The sequence below is a fragment of the Nicotiana tomentosiformis genome, chromosome 6 (assembly GCF_000390325.3).
Source record: "Nicotiana tomentosiformis chromosome 6, ASM39032v3, whole genome shotgun sequence".
NCBI classification, from domain to species: domain Eukaryota; kingdom Viridiplantae; phylum Streptophyta; class Magnoliopsida; order Solanales; family Solanaceae; genus Nicotiana; species Nicotiana tomentosiformis.
In genome coordinates this window covers 74,150,722-74,175,368 of record NC_090817.1, presented here as the reverse complement: position 1 = coordinate 74,175,368, position 24,647 = coordinate 74,150,722, and the positions used below count along the sequence as shown (strand labels likewise).

The 24,647-nt window shown below is 39.3% G+C and overlaps 1 protein-coding gene across 1 annotated transcript; it reads left to right on the top strand.

Annotated features, from left to right (window-relative positions):
* The first annotated feature begins 2,308 nt into the window (after nt 1-2,308).
* On the top strand, nt 2,309-3,496 carry LOC138894219 (uncharacterized). The gene is made up of 2 exons (XM_070178901.1): nt 2,309-2,947; nt 3,053-3,496. The coding sequence occupies exons 1-2, from the start codon at nt 2,309-2,311 to the stop codon at nt 3,494-3,496; spliced, it is 1,083 nt and encodes a 360-aa protein (XP_070035002.1).
* The last annotated feature ends 21,151 nt before the right edge of the window (nt 3,497-24,647 follow it).

Here is a 24,647-nt window from a genome sequence, read left to right as displayed (position 1 = left end):
AATTATTTACCATGCTTCAATTGGATTAATTACTAAAATTAACATTTAATCGAAAGAGTAACATTAACTTCAAGTATAATCTGATTATCAGTTGAATTCATGAGAATCAACCGTATTAGAGAGTGAATTAACTCATGAATTGGATCCCGAGTCAGTTATCTTGCACCTATCTAGTCAAATACCCTTATTCCTCTCATTGATATTTCTCTGTTGCTCATCTGCTGTCTTTTGTGATCAATTGTTATTTGCTTAATTTTTAGTAGTTAATCATAGTTATAGTCATCAAATCAAGTGTTAATTTTCCTGGATAGTAATCCACTGGAGATTATTTGAATACTATTTAAATTCAGTCCCTATGAAGACGATAATTAATCTATACTATCTTTTATTAGCGAAATAATTTTGTGTTGTATTTTGCGCTCGTCAAATTTTGGTGACGTTGCCAGGGATTGGCAATCAATAGTGTTTAAAATAGTTTTTAGTGCTAATTTAGGAACCAATTTTTACTTTAGTTTATTCATGTTTTCTCACTTGTGTGCAGGATACAAGTTTGGTTTATCTGGTGAATGACTCGATCCTCTTCAAAGGAAGTGATACCCTACAAACCAGAGTTGGAGAAACACCTGCGACAACTGAGAAAAGAAAGAGAATTAACAGAAAATTTCTTAGGTCAAACTTCGACTCAAGATACCATGGAAAACAAAAAGAATGATGGAGTAAACTTAGCTGCAAGAGAGGAAGCACAACAAGAAGCTACACGAATAGCAGCTGAAACAGCCAGGAAAATTGCTAATGAGACTGTCAAAGATAATGGGGGTCGAAGATTCAATCTAAACCGGCCCTTGGTTGAAGATTAGTTCGAGAATGCATCACCCAGGCCTGGACGATCATTGGGTGACTATGCTAGGTCAGTCTACAATCAAGGACTGTCAAGTGTCAGAACTCCACTCATAGAAGAAAACAACTTCGAATTTAAGCAAGGTTTGCCTCAAACTATCCAAAACAACTGCATTTTTAGAGGGAAGGTGAACGAATATCCCATCACTCACTTGATGGACTTTGAAGAAATCATGAACACCTTCCAATATAATGGAGTATCAAAGGATGCAGTCTACTTAAGGGCATTCCCCTTTTCATTGAAAGATGACGTGAAGCAATGGCTTCGGAGCTTACCCACATGTTCGATCAGGACATGGGAAAATATGACCAAGAAGTTTCTTGACAAGAACTTCTCAGTTGCAAAAACAGGGAAGTTCAAAAGGGAAATCCACAATTTCTGCCAGAAGGAGACAGAAACGATTTTCAAAGCTTGGGAAAATTCAAAAAGATAGTCAGAAAGTGTCAGCACAATGGAATTGATTTGTGGATGCAACTCCTAAAATTTTGGGATGGACTAACACCGTCCTCGCATTGAACTCTGAATACTACGTGTGGAGGTCCACTAATGAAGAAAACGTCGGAGGAAGTTGTCTTAATCCTTGATGAATTATCTGAGGATGCTAATCAGTGGACGGCTGAGAGTAATGACAGAAGAAAATCAGTTGGGGTTCACCAGGTAGACTCTAACACATCCATGCAAGCCCAGCTAGACACCATGGCCAAGGAGATAAGAAAGCTGACATTGGCCAAGGTACAGAGTGAGCCACAAGCAGCATGTGACTTTTGTGGAATGGGACACCCTACACATGAGTGTCAAGCATCAGCTGAGGAAGTCAACACAGTGGGGAACTTTAATAGAGGAAACTACTAAGGTGGGAACAATTATAATGTTATGGGTCAGAGACATCCAGGTTTTTCGTGGATTTCACCTACTGGGAGCTTGAACTCATGGCAGCAAAATAATCCTAGACCCCACGGTCAAGGACCACCAGGTTTTCAAAAATAGCAGAGGTAGCATTACCAGCCACAACAACCAAATCAGTCTAGTATGGAAGATCTCATGAATGCATTCATCAACAAATCAGATGAAATATTTGCGACTCAGGGCACATCCATCCGAGAGTAGGGCACGTCCATTCAGAATTTAGAAAGACAATTGGGACAGATTGCAAATTTGTTATCTGAGAGGGCTCCTGGGACTTTACCCTCCGACACTTAAAAGAACCCAAAGGAAACAATCAAAGTTGTATCTCTAAGAAATGGAAGAACATTGGTTGACCTAGTGGTGAAAGCAAGACCAGAGATGGTGAACAGACAGACCAATATACTGGAAGAGAAAAAGAATGAAGATCAGAAAAGCTAGAGTAGCGGAATATAAAAGGAGATTGAAGAAAGTAGACATATGCCAGCTCTACCATTCCCACAAAATATGAAGCGGGAAAAACTTGACAAATATTTTGAGCGATTAGAGATGCTCGAGCAACTTTATGTGAAAATTCCCTTCACAGAGGTACTCACTCAGATGCCTGCTTATGCAAAGTTATTGAAGGAAATCATGTCTAGTAAGAGAAAATTAGAGGAGACAACAGTGGTCAAGTTAAATGCCCATTGTAGTGCCATATTACAAAACAAAATTCCCCAAAAGTATGGGGACCCAGGAAGCTTCATCGTACCATACTCGTTGGGGAGTGAGAAATTCGACAAGGCCCTCTGTGATTCTGGTGCATCTATAAATATAATGCATCTATTTGTATTCAGGAAACTGGAAGGTGAGCTTGGAGTGAGCAAATCAATACCAGTGTCCCTAGAATTGGCTGACCAGACCACCATTTTACCTGAGGGAATCATTGATGATATTCCAGTATGGGTGGAAAAGTTTGTGTTCTCCGTAGACTTTATTGTGGTGGATATGGAGGTGAACAAGGAGGTGTCTCTAATTCTAGGGAGGCCATTTTTATGTACAGACAGATCTATCCTTGATATCTATGAGGGACAGCTTATGCTCAGAGTGGGCAATGAAAAAGTGGTATTCCAGATGAAGGGGATGATGAAATATCCCAGTGATGAGGTGTCTGCCTACTCGTGCTTCAAGCTAGATGTTGTTGGGAAATTGGCTGAAAAATACAAGTTTGACAAGCTTGTGGGGGATACTCTATAAAGGTGTATTACTCAGTCTAGCACAGTGGAGGATGAAGATCCTGAAATAAAGAAAGAGGATGACGCTCTTGAAACTGAGAATCAAGTGGTTGATGAGGAGAAACTAAAAGAGAAGGCTTTTAAGCCTAATGTGGAATTGAAAGTCCTACCCACTCACTTGAAATATGCTTTTCTTGAAACTAATAATTTTTCTATGATTATTTCTGCTGACTTGACAGTTACACAGGAGCAAAAGCTGGAGGAGCTACTGAAAAAGCACAAGAAGGCCATTGGCTGGAGTATAGCTGATATTCAAGGAATCAGTCCAGCCATTTGCATGCACAAAATTCTGTTGGAAGAAAATAGCAAGCCAGTGGTGCAGCCCCAACGCAAGTTGAACAAAAACTTGGAGAAGGTAGTGCACAAGGAGATCGTCAAATTGCTAGATGCGGGAGTAATTTTTCCCATCTCTGATAGCTAGTGGATTAGTCCAGTGCAGGTTGTACCTAATAAGGGGGCATGACAGTGGTGAAGAATGAAGACAATGAATTGATCCCCGCAAGAACAGTCACTGGGTAGAGAATGTGCATTGATTATAGAAGGTTGAATTATGCAACAAGAAAGAACCACTTCCCACTTCCCTTTATTGATCAAATGCTCGAGAAAGTGGCTGGACATGGATACTACTGCTTATTGGGTGGGTACTCAGGCTACAATCAGATACCCATTGCCCCAGAAGATGTTGAGAAGATCACATTCACTTGCCCGTCAGGTATTTTTGCTTACAGGAGGATGCCATTTGGGTTGTGTAATGCACCTGCCACTTTTAAGAGGTGCATGATATCTATATTCTCTTATTTAAATGGGAAGTGTCTAGAAGTATTCATGGATGATTTCACCCTCTTTAGTGATGACTTTTGTTACATCCCGCATTTCGTACGTTAAAGTTTCATTGTAAGTTAATCGACGTAGACTTGGGAATGGGATTATTTTGAGATTATAAGCATTATGCTATTTCAAACAAGTGATGAGTAAATTCGTGAAGGTGAGAGGGGAAGCAAGTCAAAAAAAATAAATTTTCGTCCAAGTTTGACATATTGGGATAAAATACGGGCCGAGCGATAATACCCGATATTTATGGACTAGTACCGTACAAGGTACCATATGACCAGGATAGTAGGATGTATAAAGTGTATTAAAAATAAGTAGAATTTTAAGTAATTTGAGATAATTCTTAATTATGCGGGTAATTGGTTAATTACCGAGTAGCAAAATATTACCTAATTAATTAATTAATTATTGGATAAGATTAAAATCCCCACCCCCACCCCCACGTGGCAGCAAGCCACTAAACCAAACAAATGATCTTAGTCATTTTTTGTTAGGTGGCAAAGTAAGGTATTAAGTGCAAGACACTTCATTTCTCATTTTGAATACAAAGACTTGTAAAAGTAGTGTGTTATATACAAAACACTTCATTTCTCATATTTGGATACAAAGACACTACAGAACGTTAGCAATTCTTTCTAGTTTTCAACAAGACTTCTTGCAACCAAACGATTCCAACAAGAATTATTAGAACCTTAGCACCGTAAAGTTTTGTGGTTCTAAAGGAGTACGGTGCAACCTTATCCAAGAATATCATACGTATTTATCCCTACTCCAGGTATGTTAAGTCTAATCTCTTCCTACATTTTGGCATGATCTCGTAATTAATCGAGTTTGATAACGAGGCATAAAGAGAAATTCATATTCCGGAATTTACGTATATTTTTCGAGTCTTGTAAGTTACAATATTCTCCTTATCGGGACTTCATATTTAATTGAGTATTTCCTTTTTCCAGTCAAGAGAGCAGAGAGTCTATATATACAGTAATACAGTATTTTCATTACCATCGAGCTATAATCGATAGGTAGGCCCCTATTGGGCAACCTCTGATCAGATGGTAAGTTATATACCGAGCCTACTGTGGCCGAGCGCCTATGAGCGAGCCCAGTTGGCCGAGATACAGAGCCTAGTATGGCCGAGCGCCTATGACCGAGCCTACTATGGCAGAGCAGTTATATATATACCGAGCCTTATAAGGCCAGACAGCTATTTTACTTACTATATTGAGAGAGTTGAGTTAGTATCAGCAGGTAAGCATATCTTCAAATTATCATTGACTTTCAGTTTTTTTCAGTTATTATATTATCAGTTCAGTTTCAGTATAGTGCCTTACATACTCGGTACATTATTTTGTACTGACGTCCCTTTTCTGGGGGCGCTACATTTCATGCATGCAGGTTCAGACAGACAGACGGGTAGACCTCCTTATTAGGTGTTGCCCAAGTTCAGCTTGATCGGTAAGCTCCATACCCTTTGGAGTTGCCGGGTCTAGAGCTTTACGTACATCTTTGTATATATATATATATATATACCAAGTTCAGCTTGATCGGTAAGCTCCATACCCTTTGGAGTTGCCGGGTCTAGAGCTTTACGTACATCTTTGTATATATATATATATATATATATATATATATATATATATATACACATATACATATTATGAGTAGGTCGGAGCCTTGTTCCAATCACAGTATATCCATCAGTAGAGGCTTGTAGACATATCCTGTCAGTTAATGCAGTATGTTGGGCTTGTAGGCCTTTTATGTACATTTTGTTGGATTGTCAGTTGTAGTAGTTATGACGGCCTTGTCGGCCCAATTTTTTATTAATATATAGTCAGTATTCGCAATTGTCTTGCAATGTAGCCCATGGCCAAAGTATGACATTATATGTTCAGAGTCCCTTAGTCGCAAGTTGGTACGTGAGGATAGGTGAGGCACCGAGTGCCATTCTCGCCCCTAGGTTTGGGGCGTGATAAAAGTGGTATCAGAGCAGTTCTATCCTAGGGAGTTTACAAGCCGTGTCTAGTAGAGTCATGTTTATGGGTGTGTCGTGCACCATACTTATAAGCAGGAGGCTACAGGGCATTTAAGACTGTCACTCTTTCTTCTTACTCTAGATCGTGTGGTAGAGTTCTGTTGTAAGAACGCAATTTCCTAAACTATATCTTATTCATAATACGATGATACCTACATCCTGAAAGATGGTTGGTAGAGATATAGTTGTGGAAGAGTTGAGTTAGAGAAACTCGAGTTTGCATCATTCCTATGATGGATAAATGTGAGGTCTTCAGCAGAACATATGTGTAACTTACATGTAAGCTTCTTGATAAGGAGCCTTAAGGCAAGAATATCTATCCACATCTATGGTGAAAGGCAATGAGAGGTTCAGAAGATAGATACAAGCTTCAACAAGTAAAAGGAGCAAGATGAGAAGGGTACGAGGTACCCAGTTAATAAAGATTACAGGTATTTTCAAATCCGGCAGAAAAGTATAAGCATTGTGACTTACCTTCAATAGTAACGGTCGTATGTAGAATTGGCCACACCCATCTCAGTTATACCTTATTGGGGGCTAACATGTGTAGTTTAAGAAAAGGACAGGATATTAGGATCCGGCTGGGTTAGAGTAACCCAAAATGGTAAATGTATTGTTTGTGTTAGTTGGCATTTTTGAAGGATATTACAAAGGTGCTAATAGATCTCCTTGTGAGGCACCTAGAGGGTGCACTCTAGAATATTACAATTAGATGTGAATAATGCAAAAACAAAAAAAAATCAGAAGAGCGATAAATATTACCTTAGTGTGGCTCGCGTCTATAAGGGATAAATATTACCTTAGTGTGGTTCGCGTCCCTAGTAGAGCGAGAACGTTAAGCAACCCCAAGAGCCACTGGATAGAGCAAGGGAGCTAAAAGCAAAAGAATGTCTTGTTCGAGTTTTCAGAATAAAGTGATAGACATAAATGTTAGCGGGAAATAAGAAAAGAGTTAATGAAGTATTATGAGTAATATATGATACATGGATGACAACGGTGTATCAAAAAGATGACAGTATTATAGAGTATATAGTCAATTGAAGGAAAAGACGAGAGGTGACAGGCCTTGAGACAACAAAAGAGTATAGGCCATAAAGTCATATCCTCATTTCAAGAAATAAGTTCGTAACTCCAACGCGACTACCGGAAGGAAACGTTAGACTCCAGAAACAATAGAAATCGGTATGGGCTGGTGAACAAGATAAACTAAACATGAATTAGGGACTGAGTGATTGGATAATAGTCAGCATCATAAGAATTTCAGATTTCGTTCCGGCGATAATAGAGTGGATAACAGAAGAAGATTCATGAGAAATTCATAGAATGGTCATTCAGGAAAACGCTTCCCTAAAGCAAGCAAGGTGAGTAAAGTTAAGCTTAAGGGACTGTATGTGCCAGTTACACTAAGTGTCACCCTCGCGAGTGAGGAATTTCATTATCCTTGGTACTGAAAGATTACCGCGAGGCGAGTAAGGATCATCGATGATGTGAAAAGATGCCAAAGATGAGAGGGTAAAACATCGATACGTAGATCATCGTAGCACTAAATCTTAGTACTCCCCTAAAGGGGGGAATATGGTGTGATGTGGTATTAGGTCAGAATTAAGTGGTTCTAGTAACTATGGAGATGGTAAAGGAAGAATGTGATAAGAAGCAGAAAGGGATAAAATTGTACTATTCGAGTCCTGCAGATACGCTACGATTCCAGAACATTATGCAAACACGACGTCAAGGAGAGGAGGTAAGGATTCCTACCTGAGATGTTATTGATAGATAAGGAGCCAGTGCGGGACGTAAGTTAAGATAAAGGAAATGACCCATGAAAGATTACGCAAAATAGTGATATGAGAATGAGCCAATGAGTAGTTAGTAGTTGATTCAGGAAGAGCCTAGTTATGGCTAGACAAGAGGATACAGACAAATCAATAGATCATGCAAGATAAATGGAGTGAACCCCAACATGGGGAATTCAGTCTCGCAGACATGACATCGTGACCTTGAGAAATATTCGGATAGGAGTTGGGGTAGTTAAAGATACCGTATGAGTGTTAAGGGAAGACAGTCAAAACTTCAGTTCGGGAGCAACCATACAAGCATATAAGTATGGAGGTAAGTAACTAAGGAATTTTATATGTGAGTACGAACATCAAAAATTCCGTCAAGTATACGATGTAATAAGCTCGCAGCTTTGCAAGAATCAGAGGGTCCTCCCTAAGTACTACAATGAAAGACTAGCGGAGGAAATAAGGAAGAAGGCTTTAACCAAGCACAGTCACCTAAAGAGGAAATGGTCATGTAACAAGAGTCTCACAACAACATTGTATGCACTCCATCAGCAGGTGGCACCTATCGTGGCTAATGAACGGGAAGAAGAAAATATATATATATATATATATATATATATATATATATATATCAAAATCAAAAGGTGATATTCAAGATCATATGGGTTGTATGGAATTCCAATATGTGTGAGCACTAAAATAAGCTAAGTATGCACGCAACAAGGAGGCAGAACGACCAGGAAAAGTAATTGCTTGCATTTAAAGAAGGTTGAAAAAGAATGAAAGGAATTATTCAATCAATGATCCAAAGATAATTACATAATGAATGTACCTAAGATTTTGGAGTATTATCCATGCGGCATATATGTTGACAATCATACAGCCGTAGAAGATTCCGGTATAGGTTAAAAGAAAGAATTGAGCCCAGGTCATAGACAAAAGATTGAACTGTTATAAGATTGTATCATGGATATTCCGTAGCGTCCATGAAGGGCTAAAGTAATAACTACTGCCTTGAGCCGTAGATCGGAAGATAGCTTAAGCCTACATAAAGGTTGATCACAAGGAAGAGGAAACTAAAGAGTTACAACAACGAAGTAAATCAGGAGTCTGATTATTGGACCTAGAAAATTATAGAAATTGCGCTTGAGAACATGGCAGAATCACTCTTAATATCATAGGTGCAAGAGATATAATGCAACAACCATATTCTATAATGGCTCTATAAGGAATCCAGTTAGAAGAAGTACCAACCTCATAAGAAGTCGGTATGAAGCTCTCACCGAATTGTGTATACACTAGAGGTGCAAGAATTATAATAGAGCTTTAAGTTGTGAATATGAATTATACCTACGTGGAAAGGAGGTCATGAAAGAGATAAAAAATGTGATGCGAGTTTTTAAGGTAAGTAAGGTAAAAGTGAACAACATACGAGATACTCAGATGCAGAAGGTTGGGAATAGTCCATACTTCGGATAGAAGGCTAGAACCGCAGGGATTCAATATCCAGGAATGATAGCGGCATCGTCAGTGGCATATCTTATAACCTATGGTTTCTAGGTATCGAGAGGTCTAGTTAAGAAAGTAAAAGAAGAGTTAGAGACGATGTGATGTCTCATTTGATGTTCCAGAATAACACAAGGAAATCTATGGTGCAAGGAAGTTGAAGGAAGGCTGCGAGTAGCATAAATGGATATGTATGGGTCGTAAGCTAAAGTATGGTAGAGCGACAAGATTGTAGGAAGATAGGAGTAAGGATAAGAAAGTGCAAGTGAGAATTTGACGATAATGGATAAGCCATCGGGATTAAACCCACAAAAATGAGAGAGAGCTGATGGGTGCCTGAATAAGCTCAAAGGAGTCTATGACTAGTAGCATTTAGAAGAGATGGAATGTTTCCCTGGTAGTGAAATAAAGGTGTGATTGCGATAGATAAAGGATGTCGTTTAGGCCTTCGAGTGAGTAATGATTTGAAGAGGATTTCAGGGATTGTACGAGATTAAAATACCCACGTAAGTGAATCACATTAGGATGCTATAAAATACGGTCATTGAAGTACAGTATCACCCCTAAGTGGATTAGGAAAGTCACTTCAGACGTTCTCCGATGAGACGTGAGCCCTAGCGGTAGTGTTACATAAGAGGCCAAGTTATCGGTATTAAGATGAATCAATAATGGATGGACAAAGGTCACAAAGTATGAGATGAGATTAAGCCGTCATTATTAAGATGAATAGTAATGATGGGGCATTAAAGGACTTAGTTTATTGCATATAGGATAAGCAACGAAAGTAACCTGGAGTTCGGTAGCAGCCCTCAATAATGATAAATCAAAGTAAGAGTTATGGCAGTAAAGTCATACGGATGGATAAATGAATCTATGCCAGAAGGTTGCAACAGTTACGAGATTAGAATGATTTTGACTACAAGTCATGGTGTGAGAAAGAAGCTTAAAGAGGGGAATGCCCTGGCCCTTAGAATTATTCACAGATTAGTTGCTTAGATGGCAAGAAAAGTACTAAAGTATTCAGAGGACATAAGTTATGAAAATGATAAGTATATTAGTCAACATTCGAGGACGAATGTTCCAAAGGGGGGAATGATATTACATCCCGCATTTCGTACGTTAAAGTTTCGTCGTAAGTTAATCGACATAGACTCGGGAATGGGATTATTTTGAGATTATAAGCATTATGCTATTTCAAACAAGTGATGAGTAAATTCGTGAAGGTGAGAGGGGAAGCAAGTCAAAGAAAATGAATTTTCGTCCAAGTTTGACATATTGGGATAAAATACGGGCCGAGCGATAATACCCGATATTTATGGACTAGTACCGTACAAGTTACCATATGACCAGGATAGTAGGATGTATAAAGTGTATTAAAAATAAGTAGAATTTTAAGTAATTTGAGACAATAATTAATTATGCGGGTAATTGGTTAATTACGGGTAGCGGAATATTACCTAATTAATTATTGGATAAGATTAAAATTCCCACCCACTCCCCCCCCCCCCCCACGTGGCAGCAAGCCACTAAACCAAACAAATGACTCTTAGTCATTTTTGGTTAGGTGGCAAAGTAAAGTATTAAGTGCAAGACACTTCATTTCTCATTTTGAATACAAAGACTTGTAAAAGTAGTGTGTTATATACAAAACACTTCATTTCTCATATTTGGATACAAAGACACTACAGAACGTTAGCAATTCTTTCTAGTTTTCAACAAGACTTCTTGCAATCAAACGATTCCAACAAGAATTATTAGAACCTTAGCACCGTAAACTTTTGTAGTTCTAAAGGAATACGGTGCAACCTTATCCAAGAATATCATACGTATTTATCCTACTCCAGGTATGTTAAGTCTAATCCCTTCCTACATTTTGGCATGATCTCATAATTACACGAGTTTGATAATGAGGCATAAAGAGAAATTCATATTCCGGAATTTACGTATATTTTTCTAGTCTTGTAAGTTACAATATTCTCCTTATCGGGACTTCATATTCAATTGAGTATTTTCTTTTTCCAGTCAAGAGAGCGGAGAGTCTATATATACAGTAATAAAGTATTTTCACTACCATCGAGCTATAATCGATAGGCAAGCCCTTATTGGGCAACCTCTGATCAGATGGTAAGTTATATACCGAGCCTACTGTGGCCGAGCGCCTATGAGCGAGCCCAGTTGGCCGAGATACAGAGCCTAGTATGGCCGAGCGCCTATGAGCGAGCCTACTATGGTAGAGCAGTTATATATATACCGAGCCTTATAAGGCTAGACAGCTATTTTACTTACTATATTGAGAGAGTTGAGTCAGTATAAGCAGGTAAGCATATCTTCAAATTATCATTGACTTCCAGTTGCTTTCAGTTATTATATTATCAGTTCAGTTTCAGTATAGTGCCTTACATACTCGGTACATTATTTCGTATTGACGTCCCTTTTCTGGGGGCGCTACATTTCATGCATGCAGGTTCAGACAGACAGACGGGTAGACCTCCTTATTAGGTGTTGCCCAAGTTTAGCTTGATCGGTAAGCTTCATACCCTTCGGAGTTGCCGGGTCTAGAGCTTTACGTACATCTTTGTGTGTATATATATATATATATATATATATATATATATATATATATACATATTATGAGTAGGTCGGAGCCTTGTTCCGATCACAGTATATCCATCAGTAGAGGCTTGTAGACATATCCTGTCAGTTAATGCAGTATGTTGGGCTTGCAGGCCTTTTATGTACATTTTGTTGGATTGTCAGTTGTAGTAGTTATGCCGGCCTTGTCGGCCCAGCTTTTTATTGATATATAGTCAGTATTCGCAATTGTCTTGCAATGTGTCCCATGGCCAAAGTATGATATTATATGTTCAGAGTCCTTTAGTCACAAGTTGGTAGGTGAGGATAGGTGAGGCACCGAGTCCCAGTCTCGCCCCCAGGTTTGGGGCGTGACAACTTTGAGGATTACTTGAAGAATTTGGAGCTTGTGCTTAAGAGTTGTGAAGCCACTCACTTGGTTCTTAACTGGGAGAAGTGCCACTTCATGGTGAGAGAGGGAATTATCCTGGGCCACAAAGTGACTGCACATGGCATTAAAGTTGATAGAGCTAAGATTGATGTAGTTTCTAGGCTCCCTCCACCAAGTTCTGTGAAGAGCATAAGGAGTGTTTTGGGACATGCTTGGTTCTATAGGAGGTTCATCAAAAACTTTTCTAGCATTACCAATCCGCTGGCTGCATTGCTAGCGAAGGATGTCAAGTTTGTTTCCAATGTGGAGTGCTTTAGAGCATTCGAATTGATAAAGGAGAAGCTTGTGAGTGCTCCTATTATGGTGACACCTTATTGGAGCCAGCCATTTGAGATAATGTGTGATGCCAGTGATGTAGTTGTGGGGGCATATCTAGGGCAAAGAAAAGATAAGATGCTTAGGTCCATATACTATGCAAGCAGGACGTTGAATGATGCGCATGTCTACTATGCCACCACTGAGAAAGAGTTCTTTGCTGTGGTCTTTGCTTTTGACAAGTTTAGATCATATCTGATGGGGAGTAAAGTAATTGTGCACACTGATCACTCAGCCTTAAAATACATGTTGAGTAAGAAGGATTCCAAGCCATGTCTGATGCGATGGGTGTTGTTGCTCCAAGAGTTTAACTTGGAGATCAAAGATAGGAAGGGCATAGAAAATTAAGTCACAGATCATCTATCTCGACTTGAGAGATCTTCGGTTAAAAACAGTTGAAATAAGGGAAAAGTTCCCTGATAAGCAGATTTTCTCCATTGTCGCAGTCTCCGAAAGGCCGCCTTGGTATGCTGATGTAGCCAACTTTTTGGCTAGTGGATGGTTGCCTCGTGACCTCTCTCATGATCAAAGGAAGAAGCTTCAAGGCGAGGTAAAAAGTTATTTTTAGAATGACCCTTTCTTATTTAAACTGTGTGCAGATGGTGTGATTCGAAGGTGTGTGTCTGAAGGAGAGATGGCAAGCATTATTTCTCATTTCCATGATGGAGTAGCTAGAGGACACTATGGTGGAAATCGCACTGCAGCAAAGGTCATGGAAGTCAGTTTCTATTGGCCTACTTTGTACAAAGACACACGGGTGTATATAGCTGCATGTGATAAGTGTCAAAGGGAAGGTAACATTAGCAAGAGGGATGAGATGCCACCAAACTCCATTCTGGTATGTGAAATTTTTGACGTTTGGGGCATTGACTTCATAGCCCCGTTCCCATCATCTCATTCATATGAGTATATCCTAGTAGCCATTGATTACGTCTCTAAATGGGTTGAAGCAATCCCTTCTAGTACTAATGATGTTCGGGTAGTGTGTGAGTTATTACTGAAGAACATCTTTACCTGCTTTGGGACACCTCGAGTGATTATCAGTGACAATGAGTCGCACTTTTTGAACAAGCAGTTCGCTGCATTGTTGTCTAAGTATGGGGTCACACACAAAACATGAACCACGTACCATGCCCAAACTAGTGGGCAAGTTAAAGTAGCAAACCGTGAACTTAAATGAATTCTTGAAAATACAGTTAGTGCTTCTCGTAAGGATTAGTCCGTAAAGCTGGATGAAGCTCTATGGGCATACAAAACTGCGTTCAAAACAACCATAGGGACTTCACCATTCAAGCTAGTGTATGTAAAATCATGTCACTTACCTATTAAGATAGAACATAAAGCTTATTAGGCAATTAAGATGCTTAATCTTGATATTAGTCTTGTAGGTGGACACAGGTTGGCGCAAATAAACGAATTGGAGGAGTTTAGACTGGACACGTATGAAAATGTGCGAATTTTCAAGGAAAAGACAAAAATGTGGCATGATCGTCTGATTAAGCCAAAGGAGTTTCATGAAGGGGAAAAGGTCTTACTATATAATAGTAGACTTAGGTTATTCCCCGAAAAAATCAAATCAAGATGGACAGGTCTATATGTGATGAAACATGTCTCACCGTATGGTGCCATTGAAATTCAGGATGAAGAAGGGAATGAAAGCTTTAAGGTGAATGGGCACAGGTTGAAACCGTACCTTGTTGGAGGATTTGACAAGCAATCCTCTAACATCGTGATCAAATGAGCCAACGTGACGGAGTCAAGCTGACGACTATAACTCAGAAGTACTTCTATCCTTTTTTCCTACTTTTGTAGAATAGTTTAGATAATTGTAGATTATGATGATTAGAGTTTAGGAGTTTTGGTACTCGTTTGGACAGGTATAATCATGAACTGAACACAAAATAAATACATAATAGAGTCCGAGTGCAAGCCGTGGGCTAAAAAGCAAAAATTGCCAGAACTCTCAGAAATGTGGCCTAGCGCACCACATGGGGCACCGCATAGGGCACCGCGCTAGGCCAAACAGGCCCCTCTGACAGAAATTGAGCCTTTGAATTTTCCCACTACCGCGACGCGACAGTGCAAAAATACGGCCAAAATTTATTTAATTGATAAACAAAATCTGGAAAGCTTAAAAAACTATACGGATTTTCCCCTCCCCTTCTACCATATCTCTTATTCTCTCTCTCAAGTCTCTCCTCTCTAACTCACCCCCAAATCCCCTATTTATCTTCTTCTTAAAATTTCTTCCAACTCTCCACTTTCACCATTCATCAAGGTATGTATTCTTTTCTCATCTCTTCTCTTTTAGTAGTAATTCTAGGTAGTTTAGTTCATACATCTAACCCTAGGTAGTGTTTTAATTTCATTTGTTAATACTCATGTTTTGGCCGAAAATTGTGCATAAATTTGTGGGGTTTTCATTGTTCTGTTGATTTTGGGTGATTTTTTGTATATTTTGATGGTATTGGATGAATTGTGTGGTGAACTATGGTTGGGGTTCCAATATGGCCGAAAGTTGAAGGGTGTTTTGTGAAAAATTGGACCACTTTGTGCTATTGTTACATTGTGGTTGTGGTCAGGTGGGTTGTTGATTACTTGTGGCGTGCTTTCAATGGGGTAGTCTGAGTCCCCGATATATATTGTACTTCTGAACATGACAATAACATAAGTGTGGGGTGGTTACCCCGTTTTGTCTTGTTTTTGTTTTAAGTGTTGTGGCTAATGTTGTTCGACTTGTGCAGGTACAATGTCTTGCCGCCCTAGCAAACGTTCTAACACAGGTTCCTCAAATATTGCCTCTAGTAGCCGTCGAGGAGGTAGGCGGGCACCTCCCCCCGCCCCAGTAGAGGATGAAGAGGAGTGCATTGATCCCGATGCGGATGTAGTGCTAGGCTGTAAGTATGGCATTCAGGTTGTGCCAACTAATGCTAGAATATGGTACCAGACCTTTATTCAGGCGTTGAGTCCCGACCCGGAAGTTGGTATTGATGATGGTAAGCTAGCCAGGAAATACTCGGGGATTTACAACAACATCAGATACCTGGGCTTTGAAAGCTTGTTTCGTCCCGCTGAGTCAGTGAACGTGAACATGGTCAAGGAATTCTATGCTAACTGGCAACCTGAGGCCAATTTAGATGCGGTGTATGAAGTGGAGGTGCGAGGCAAAATGATTCCTTTTTCTTTCCCGGGTAATAAATCAAATCATGGGGTAAATAGAGCACTCGCATAAGTTGTTCCTGAGGTTGCTGCGTCGGCCCCCCTATCTTGATATTAGACGCCAGCTGTGTGGCACGGGGTCTCTTGCCACATGGACGCGAGACGCTAATGTGTTCCACAAAGACATGAAGAAGTGCCATACCCAGCGTCTCGCCAGAGTCATTCTCCGGTTGATTAATGCAAAGATCATGGTTACCCAGAACGATACTGATGTCTCCCGGTTGAAGGTATGTCTTATTTATGCTATCTTGACTCGGATGAGGTTTGATCTGGGTAAGATTATGCTTGAGCACATGTCTCGAGTACGATCACTTGGGGCCCGCCGCCTGTATTTCCGGAGCATGATCACACGGCTTTTGCGGACACACCATGTGGTGGAGGAGTACCATTATGATCGGACGATTCCAGTACTGTAGCCTCTTAAGCCTTTTGATGTCACAACTGTGACGGGCCCTCCCCCCCCTCCCTCGATGTTGTTGTTCCTGTAGATTAGAGATTTATTCATATTGAAAAGACATTGTAGTTGCTATTTGCTGATACGCGCCTTCGCGCTGCTCGGGGGGAGATTGACTTGGCAGAGCTGCAGGAGGACCATCCCCTCTCCGTGGTCACTCGACATAGGTTGGGCGTAGCCGAGGGAGCACAGATTCCACCGGATGAGGACGCAAACTCTATTCCCTCTTATGATGAAGAGTACATGCGCACCTTTGAGTGTGTTGATGAGGAGTAGGCCACGGTACTCGGAGAGTTACCTTTTTACTCTTGTTTTACTGTTTTTGCAATGGGGACAATGCAGTTTCTTAAGTGTGGGTGGGGTGCTCCTATTTGATTGTATTTGTACTTGTTTTCTATTTGCCACTTGGTTTTGTTTGATTTGTTTCTTGCTTTCTTAGACAATATGGTTTGTAATCATAACTCTGAATTCTATCAACCTGTAATAGTTAGTAATTAATTGTAGTTTCGACTCTTCCCGACAATGAATTTCGTTGATTGGCTTCTTGAGAGATTTGAAGTCGAACGAGAAAAATTCAAAAAAATTAAAAAAAATTAAAAAATTAAAAATCCAAAAATATGTCTTTTATTCTATTTTATTTTACTTTCTTAGGTAGTGTAGTAATTCCCCTTAATTTTTTTTTGTGCCGCGGTTCTTTTTCATGGGTTTTACTTGAACCGGATATAGTTAGTTTTTTGTTTTATAGGAATAAAGAATCTTGAGTCTTAGTGCTAATTTGATGTAATTTTCCTTGACTGCATATGCCTTAAGAGTGGTGAGTGCCTTAGTTGTGAAGCCTAGGCTCAGTTCTTGACTCTTAGATAAGTACCTTAAATTGGTTGATTGTAACTTTGCTTAACTGCTTTGACTAGAGAGTCGGGAAAGATCCGATCCTAAGTGAGTTATGTACCAATGTGCGAATGAGGTTTTTGTTGATATTATGTGCATTTCAGTGATGTCTAGAACTTGCCCCGTGTATTTGCAAGGCGAAATAGTAGTCTTGTTCAGTCTAGAAAGTGATATATGCATTTCTTTGTTGAGTCAATTATATGTATGGGAACCGCCTAATTATGGTGTATCCTAGTTAGCCTTTTTGAGCCTGTAATCCTATTTTCTTTGGCAACCACACTACAAGTCTGACCCCTTTATTTGAATTGACTATCTGTTTGAACTGTTTACCTCTCTTGAGCACTTGATATATTTATGAGCTTGTTAAAAGCTAAGTGGAGGTATGGTTGGCTTTTTAAGTGGAACTATAGAAAAAGATAAAGTGTGCACTGTTTGAAAAAAATTGTTGTAAGAGCCACTTATAGGGAATCGAAAAAAAAGAAGAGAAAATCAGAATCTAGAAAAAGAAAAAAAAGTTGGTGTGTAAATATTATAAAGAAAATTATTCCTTGCTAGTGGTAAATCTTGCTTTGTCTGTGCTTAAAGAAATTGGGAGCTTGGTGTTAATATAATATGAAGGTTGGGATTTGGTTCAAAATAAGTATGGGGTTTAATTTATGAAATTGTAAGTATTAAAGTGCTCAGGGGGGTGTAGCCACTATATCCATATGTATCATACCCGTCCCGCAGCCTACATTACAACCAAAATAAAGTCCTGCTTGATCCTTGACTGAATGAGCTCAATTAGTAGAGTATTACACTAAGGGCAAGCTTATGGTACAGTTTCTGTGGCGTATGAATTTTATTTCTGAGAGTGAGATAATTCTTTCTATTTAGAGTTCCTATTGTTCTTGAATTTTGTGTGTAGAACTAATCTCTATTGTTTGTGTGAGGGCACATGACTTGTGAAGGTAAGGTAAAGTCTTTGACCTTTGTATTAGAGTAAGTGAACAGGTTGTGAAAAACGCATGGTGCTTTTGAGTCGAATCTTGAGGATAGGATGTTATGACATGGTGCATGATGTGTTAGGGAGGTTGTTTGATGAAAAGGTCGCCCCTATGTGAAGTGTAGTTTGATTGCTCGAGGACGAGCAATGGTCTAAGTGTGGGGTGTTGATGATAGGCTAGAAACCCGTATTTTAGCCATAGTATTGCACTCTAATTACTGCATTTTACGTGTGTTTGAGCCTAAATGATAGTGAATTACACTTATTACGTGTTTTATACCTTGCAGAAAACGATTCTGAGCTATGAAGGTAATTGGTGCTAAATCGAACAAGTTGGAGCTTTGACGTTTGAGTAGAAGCCCAAGAAATTATGTCGGGATTACGTTCGGGGGTCGAATACCAAGTCTGGATGTCAAAAAATGGATGAACAAATTTACTTTAAGAAAAAAGCACAACCGCGCCGCATGGGGCACCGCGAGGCGTGGCGCTGCAGTGCAAAATGGGTCTGGCAGACTTTTGGCAAGCTCTCTGGATTTACGCGGCGCGGGTGTGCAAAAATTTCAAAGTGATCTCCTAGTTCGATTAGGAAAGGGTAGTTTCATCCGGGCTTGTTTTTACATGGTATAAATACACCAAAAATACAATTTTGAGGGGACTTTTGACCTACAAAATATTGGATAATGAACCAAGGCAAGAAGACTCAAGAACTCATCAATATTTCAACCTGTAATCGGTGCAATACGGGAGTTTGTATCAAATCAGTAGATTGATATTTTCTTTGTTTTTGAACCTTATTGAGATGTCTTACTCCATTGCTATGGAGTAATTTCCATTAGGGAGTTAACAGATACGATGTTTCGATAACTTGATTAGGGATTCGATTCTTAATAATTATTAGAATTAATTGATGGAGCTTTAATTTATATTGTGGAGTTATTTATTATGTTGCTTAATAGAAAGAGGAGTTTGATATTGAATTTCTTCACATCGTATGCTCTAGTTTGAATTTGTGATTCAAATAGGTAATCGAAAGAGCCTCTTGAATTGTTAATCGAACTAAAAAATAGGAGAATATTCGTGAGAAGTTACTATTTAGATCATAACCATCATTTTATTGTTGTAATTGTTTACTATGCTTTAATTGAATTAATTACTGAAATTAATATTTAATCGAAAGAGAAATATTAACTTCAAGTGTAATCTAATTATCTGTTGAATTCATGAGAATCAACCGTAATATAGAGTGAATTAACTCAAGAATTGGATCTCGAATCAGTTATCTTGCACCTATATAGTCAAATACCCTTATTCCTCTCATTGATATTTCTTCGTTGCTCATCTACTGTCTTTTATGATCAATTGTTATTTGCTTAATTTTTAGTAGTTAATCGTAGTAATAGTCATCAAATCAAGTGTTAATTTTCCTGGATAGTAATCAACTGGAGATTATTCGAACACTGTTTAAATTCAATCTCTGTGGAGACGATAATTAATTTGTATTATCTTTGATTAACGAGCAATAATTTTGTGTTGTGTTTTACGCTCGTCAGTAGTAGTAAAAGCCTACAAGAAAAGAAAAATGTATTATGGGAAGAAAGCATGAGAAAGAAAAGAATTACAAATGCGAAAGAGTGTCGTATATTTTCTATAAGTGTTGGCCGGACTATTCCATATTTGCAAAGTTGGTCTTCTTGATAGACGTGATGTAATGACCTGGACTGTCGTTTTGAGTATTTTAGCCTCGATCCTCTATTTATTGCCTCATCTATTTTGTACTATAGTTATAGGGGTATTTGGTTTTGGTTTCGGGTGAGTTTCGGATTGAAATGGGACACATAGTCCCTAAGTTGGAGGTTTAAGTTGAGAAAGTTGATCGTAGTTTGGCTTTTGTGTAGACGACTCTGGAATGGAGTTTTGATGGTTCCAATAGTTCCGTATGGTGATTTTAGACTTAGGAGCGTGTCCGGATGTGGATTTGGAGGTTCGTAGGTCGTTTCGGAGTGAATTGGCGAAAGTTAGAAAAATATTAAGGTTTGGAAGATTTGAAAAGTTTGATTGGGAGTTGACTTTATAGATATCGGAGTCAGATCCTGATTCCAGAAGTTGGAATAGGTCTGTAATGTCATTTATGACTTGTGTGCAAAATTTGAAGTCAATCGGAGTTATTTTGGTATGAATCGACATTGGTTTCGAAATTCGGAATTCAGAAGTTTAGAGTTCATTGGCTTGAATTTGGGTTGTGATTCGTAGAATCGATGTTGTTTGATGTGATTTTTAGCCTCGAGTACGTCAGTTATCTGTTTTGGAACTTGTTGGTATATTCGGACGGGATCCCAGGGCCCCCAAGTGTGAAACGGATTAAATACGGATCAATTTTTGGACTTATGCAATTGCTAAAGTTTTCCAGCATCTGGTGTCATCGCACCTGCGGAGGGACTGGCCACAGGTGCGGACTCGCAAAAGCGAGCAGTGGTTCGTAGAAGCGAATCTGGCCTTGCCCAGCTGGGGTCGTAGAAGCGGGACGGTCTCTGCAAAAGCAAAATCGCTTCTGCGAAGGAAGGAAGCGCAGGCGCAGGCTGGATCGCAGGTGCGACTTGTTCGCCGCAGGTGCGCATGCACAGATGTGGCTTATTTTCTCGCAGAATAGGAAGTCGCTGGGTTAAGTCATGACCGCACCTGCGATGGACATTTCGCAAGTGCGGAACCGCAGATGCGGCAGATGGTTCGCAGGTACGAGTTCGCTGGGCAAAGAAAGTCTTGTTCAAGGGTTTAATTTTCATAATCCATTATTGGACTTAGAGAGATCGGTGTGAGGCGATGTTTCAGGAGATTTTTAAGGGAAACATTGGGGTAAGAATTCCTGGTCAGTTTTGGTTAAATTACACGAATCTATTGTTGTTTTTATCATTTAATTAGTGTTTTGAGTTGAAAATTCGGGAAAAATTTGTGAAACTTCTTAGGCTAAATTTTGAGGATTTGGAAGGTGATATGAGGTTGGATTTGAGTAATTCTTGTATGGTTGGACTCGTTATCGAATGGGTGTTCAAATTTTGTAATTTTGGTCGGGTTCTGAGACGTGGGCTTGGGTTGACGTTTTAAGTTGAATTTTTATTTCTTTGTAAAGATCATAATTTTATTGTTCGAATTAGTTTCCTATAGTTTATATTTATAGTATGAAGTTATTTTTGCTAGATTCGAGTCGTTCGGAGTTGAATAATCGAGGAAAAGGCCTACTAGTGGATTAAGTTAGCGTGATTTGAGGTAAGTGTCTTGTCTAACCTTGCGTGGGGGAATTTTCCCTTAGGATTGGTGTTTTTTGTGATAAATGTGTTGTGTGAAAACTGTGTACGCAAGGTGACGAGTGTGTACACGTCACGGGCTAAATGTGGAAATTACCAATTTTATCTATGTAGATTCTTTTCATGCCCTAATTGAGTTATCTTATCATTATAAAGGTCGTGATTCACATTGAGGCAAAGTGTTAAGTTGTGAAATACTATTCTGTTAAGTCATTCACTTCTGGTTTTTATTGTTGAGACTTTGTATACGTTGTGGTTGAGCCGTGGGCTCCTTATTGTGAAAATATTGTTATTGTTTATTTCTTTGGCGAGTTGTGATATTGGGCACTTGAGGTGCGATTTGTGATACGTTATAATATTGATACGCATGCGGTGGTATAAGGTTTTGGGGTTGAAACGCATGCGGTGAGATATGGTGGGCTTGATACGCGTGGCTCTAGTAGAGGAACTACTAGAATCCATGCGGTGTGATAAGGTGGGCTAAAATGCGGGATGCTATTTCAGGAAAATAATTTTTAAAACGAAATGCAAGGTTCCCACGGTGATATTAGGAAATGTTGTGATTTATTCTTGTAATTTGAGACTACGAGACGGTACCTCGGTAGTGACTCTTGTTGATATTTCTCTTTGGCTGCACTTATCTTTGGTTGTTTTGTTTGCTTAACATATCATCTCTTGTTTTCTTCCGTGATGTATTATTTGCCTTGATTCTATGTAGTTAAATTTTGGCATACTCCATTACTTGTTTCATTTCCATTATCTTTATTATTTTATTGTTAAATCTTTCGTCATGTTTCTTATTAATTCCAGTAGGTCCTTGACCTGACCTCATTACTACTCTACCGAGGTTAGGCTTAGCATTTACTAGGTGTCGTTGTGGTGTACTCATGCTACGCTTCTGCACATTTTTTGTGCAGATTCAGGTACCTCCTATCAGTCCCGGCACTAGTGAGCTGAGTTCATATTTGGAGACTTCAAGGTACATTTGCGCGCGTCCGGAGGCCTCGGAGTCACCTTCTATCCATTTCGTATTTTTTTCTTTACTAGATACAGTTGTATAGGGATGACTTTGATACTGTTGTAGAGCTTGTGACTCGATATCGCCAGGTTTTGGAGAAATTGTAAACACTGAGTGTAGAGTTTCTTTATGTTAATTGTTGAGTATTTGAGAGATAATTGTCATTTCATTTATATTTCGCATGCTTGCTAGGCTTACCTAATTTTAGAGAATAGGTGTTATCACTGACATGCTATCGAGAAAAATTGGGCTTATGACACTTGATGAGTATAGAAGAACAACTATTCTCCTTTTATAGAGATTGAAGGGCCGTGGACATTCTTTCCGTAAGAGGAGTTCTAAAAGGTCACAAATCCTAGTTCCTTTAGAGGTAATGAATTTTACTTCTCCTACAATTACATATATATTTGCTTGGTGAAGTTCTAGTGGATAAGGAGTATCCAAGATTTTTATTTTAAAATAATATAACACAATTAGATATCTCCTATAATTTCTCAAATGAAATTATGAGAGCAAAGTCCAGGAAAAAGCCAAAAAAAGGGAAGGAATGGCTTAAAGCCACGTAACCACTGCGTTGTTAGTGACTTACTGTGTGGAGAGTTGTAATGTGTACTAAATATAATGATTTGTTCTTAAAATCAAATGGATCCAAATTCTCTTACTTAGAAGTTCCAAGCATTCCCTAATAAAGTCCCTACAAATAATCATAAAAGTGGCATCTGGACGTTCATCAATTTGCACATCGTTGGACTTGCCAATTTGATGAATCATTTAATTGTGTGCAATATAAATTGTCACTCATTATTTTTACATGACATGTGCAATTTGATTCCTGTGAGAGATGGAGCCAATGGCTCTATTGTGTGATGACTCAAAAGGTCATCTTATGTTTTAGAACTCGAATCTGCGCTCTTAAGCCTTAAAAATCTCATTTTTACCTTTCTTGATTTGCGTACGCAGTCCGGGCAGATTTTCGAAAAGCTTTTATGTTGAAAACTAATAAAAATAAGAATTTTTGCCTTAAAAGTTGATTTTAGTTGACTTCGGTCAATATTTTCGGTAAACGGGTCCGGATTCGTGCTTTGACGGTCCTGATAGGTCCGTATCGAATTATGGGACCTGAGCGTATGCCCGGAATCGAATTCAGAGGTTCCTAACTCAAGTTATGAATTTTTGATGAAAATTAAAAGTCTAAAAATTTATTATTTTTAAGAATTGATTGATGTTTGGCATTGTTAGTACCGGGTTCGTATTTTAGTTTCGGAGCTCGGTATAGGTTCATTATGATATTTAAGACATGTCTGTGAAATTTGGTGAGAAATGGAGTTGATTTGACGTGATTCGGACGTCCAGTTGAGAAATTAGAAGTTTTAAAGTGTTCTTGAGAATTTCATTTGATTTGGTACTAAATTTAGAGTTCTAGGTGTTATTTTGGTGATTTGATCACGCGAGCAAGTTCGTATGATATTTTTAGACTTGTGTGCATATTTGGTTTGGAGCCCTAAGGGCTCGGGTAAGTTTCGGATAGGCCACGGGATGTATTGGACTTGGGAAAAATCTGATTTTCTGCAGATTATGGTATCTGTCATTTCCTTCTTCGCGTTCGCGACAGTCCTCTCGCGAACGCGAAGAGTAATCTGATGAGGCTGAGACTTCTTCTTTGCGAATGCGAAGGCCTGGTCGTGAATGCGAAGTAATGGGGGATTTACCCTTCGCGAACGAGACCGGCTCAACGAGAGCGCGAAGCATGAGGGGACCCGGGGGGTGGGGCCCAGCACCGGTGTTATGCTTTCCCAGTCAGGCTTGAGGCTGAGTCATATGACGCTGTTATCACAGGTACTGTTTCAGTTTGCAGTAGAGATGCTTCAGTTCTATTTGATCCGGGATCTACTTACTCCTATGTGTCATCCTATTTTGCTTCCTATTTGGTTGTGCCCCGTGATTCCTTGAGTGCTCCTGTGTATGTGTCCACACCAGTGGAAGATGCTATTGTTGTAGATCGTATTTATTGTTCGTGTGTGCTCACCATTGGGAGTCTTGAGACTCGTGTAGATCTTCTACTTATCGACATGGTTGATTTTGATGTCATACTGGGTATGGATTGGCTGTCACCTTATCATGCTATATTAGATTGTTACTCCAAGATGGTGACCTTAGCCTTACAGGGGCCTCGATTAGAGTGGAGAGGGAATCTTGGCCACTCTGCCAGTAGGGTT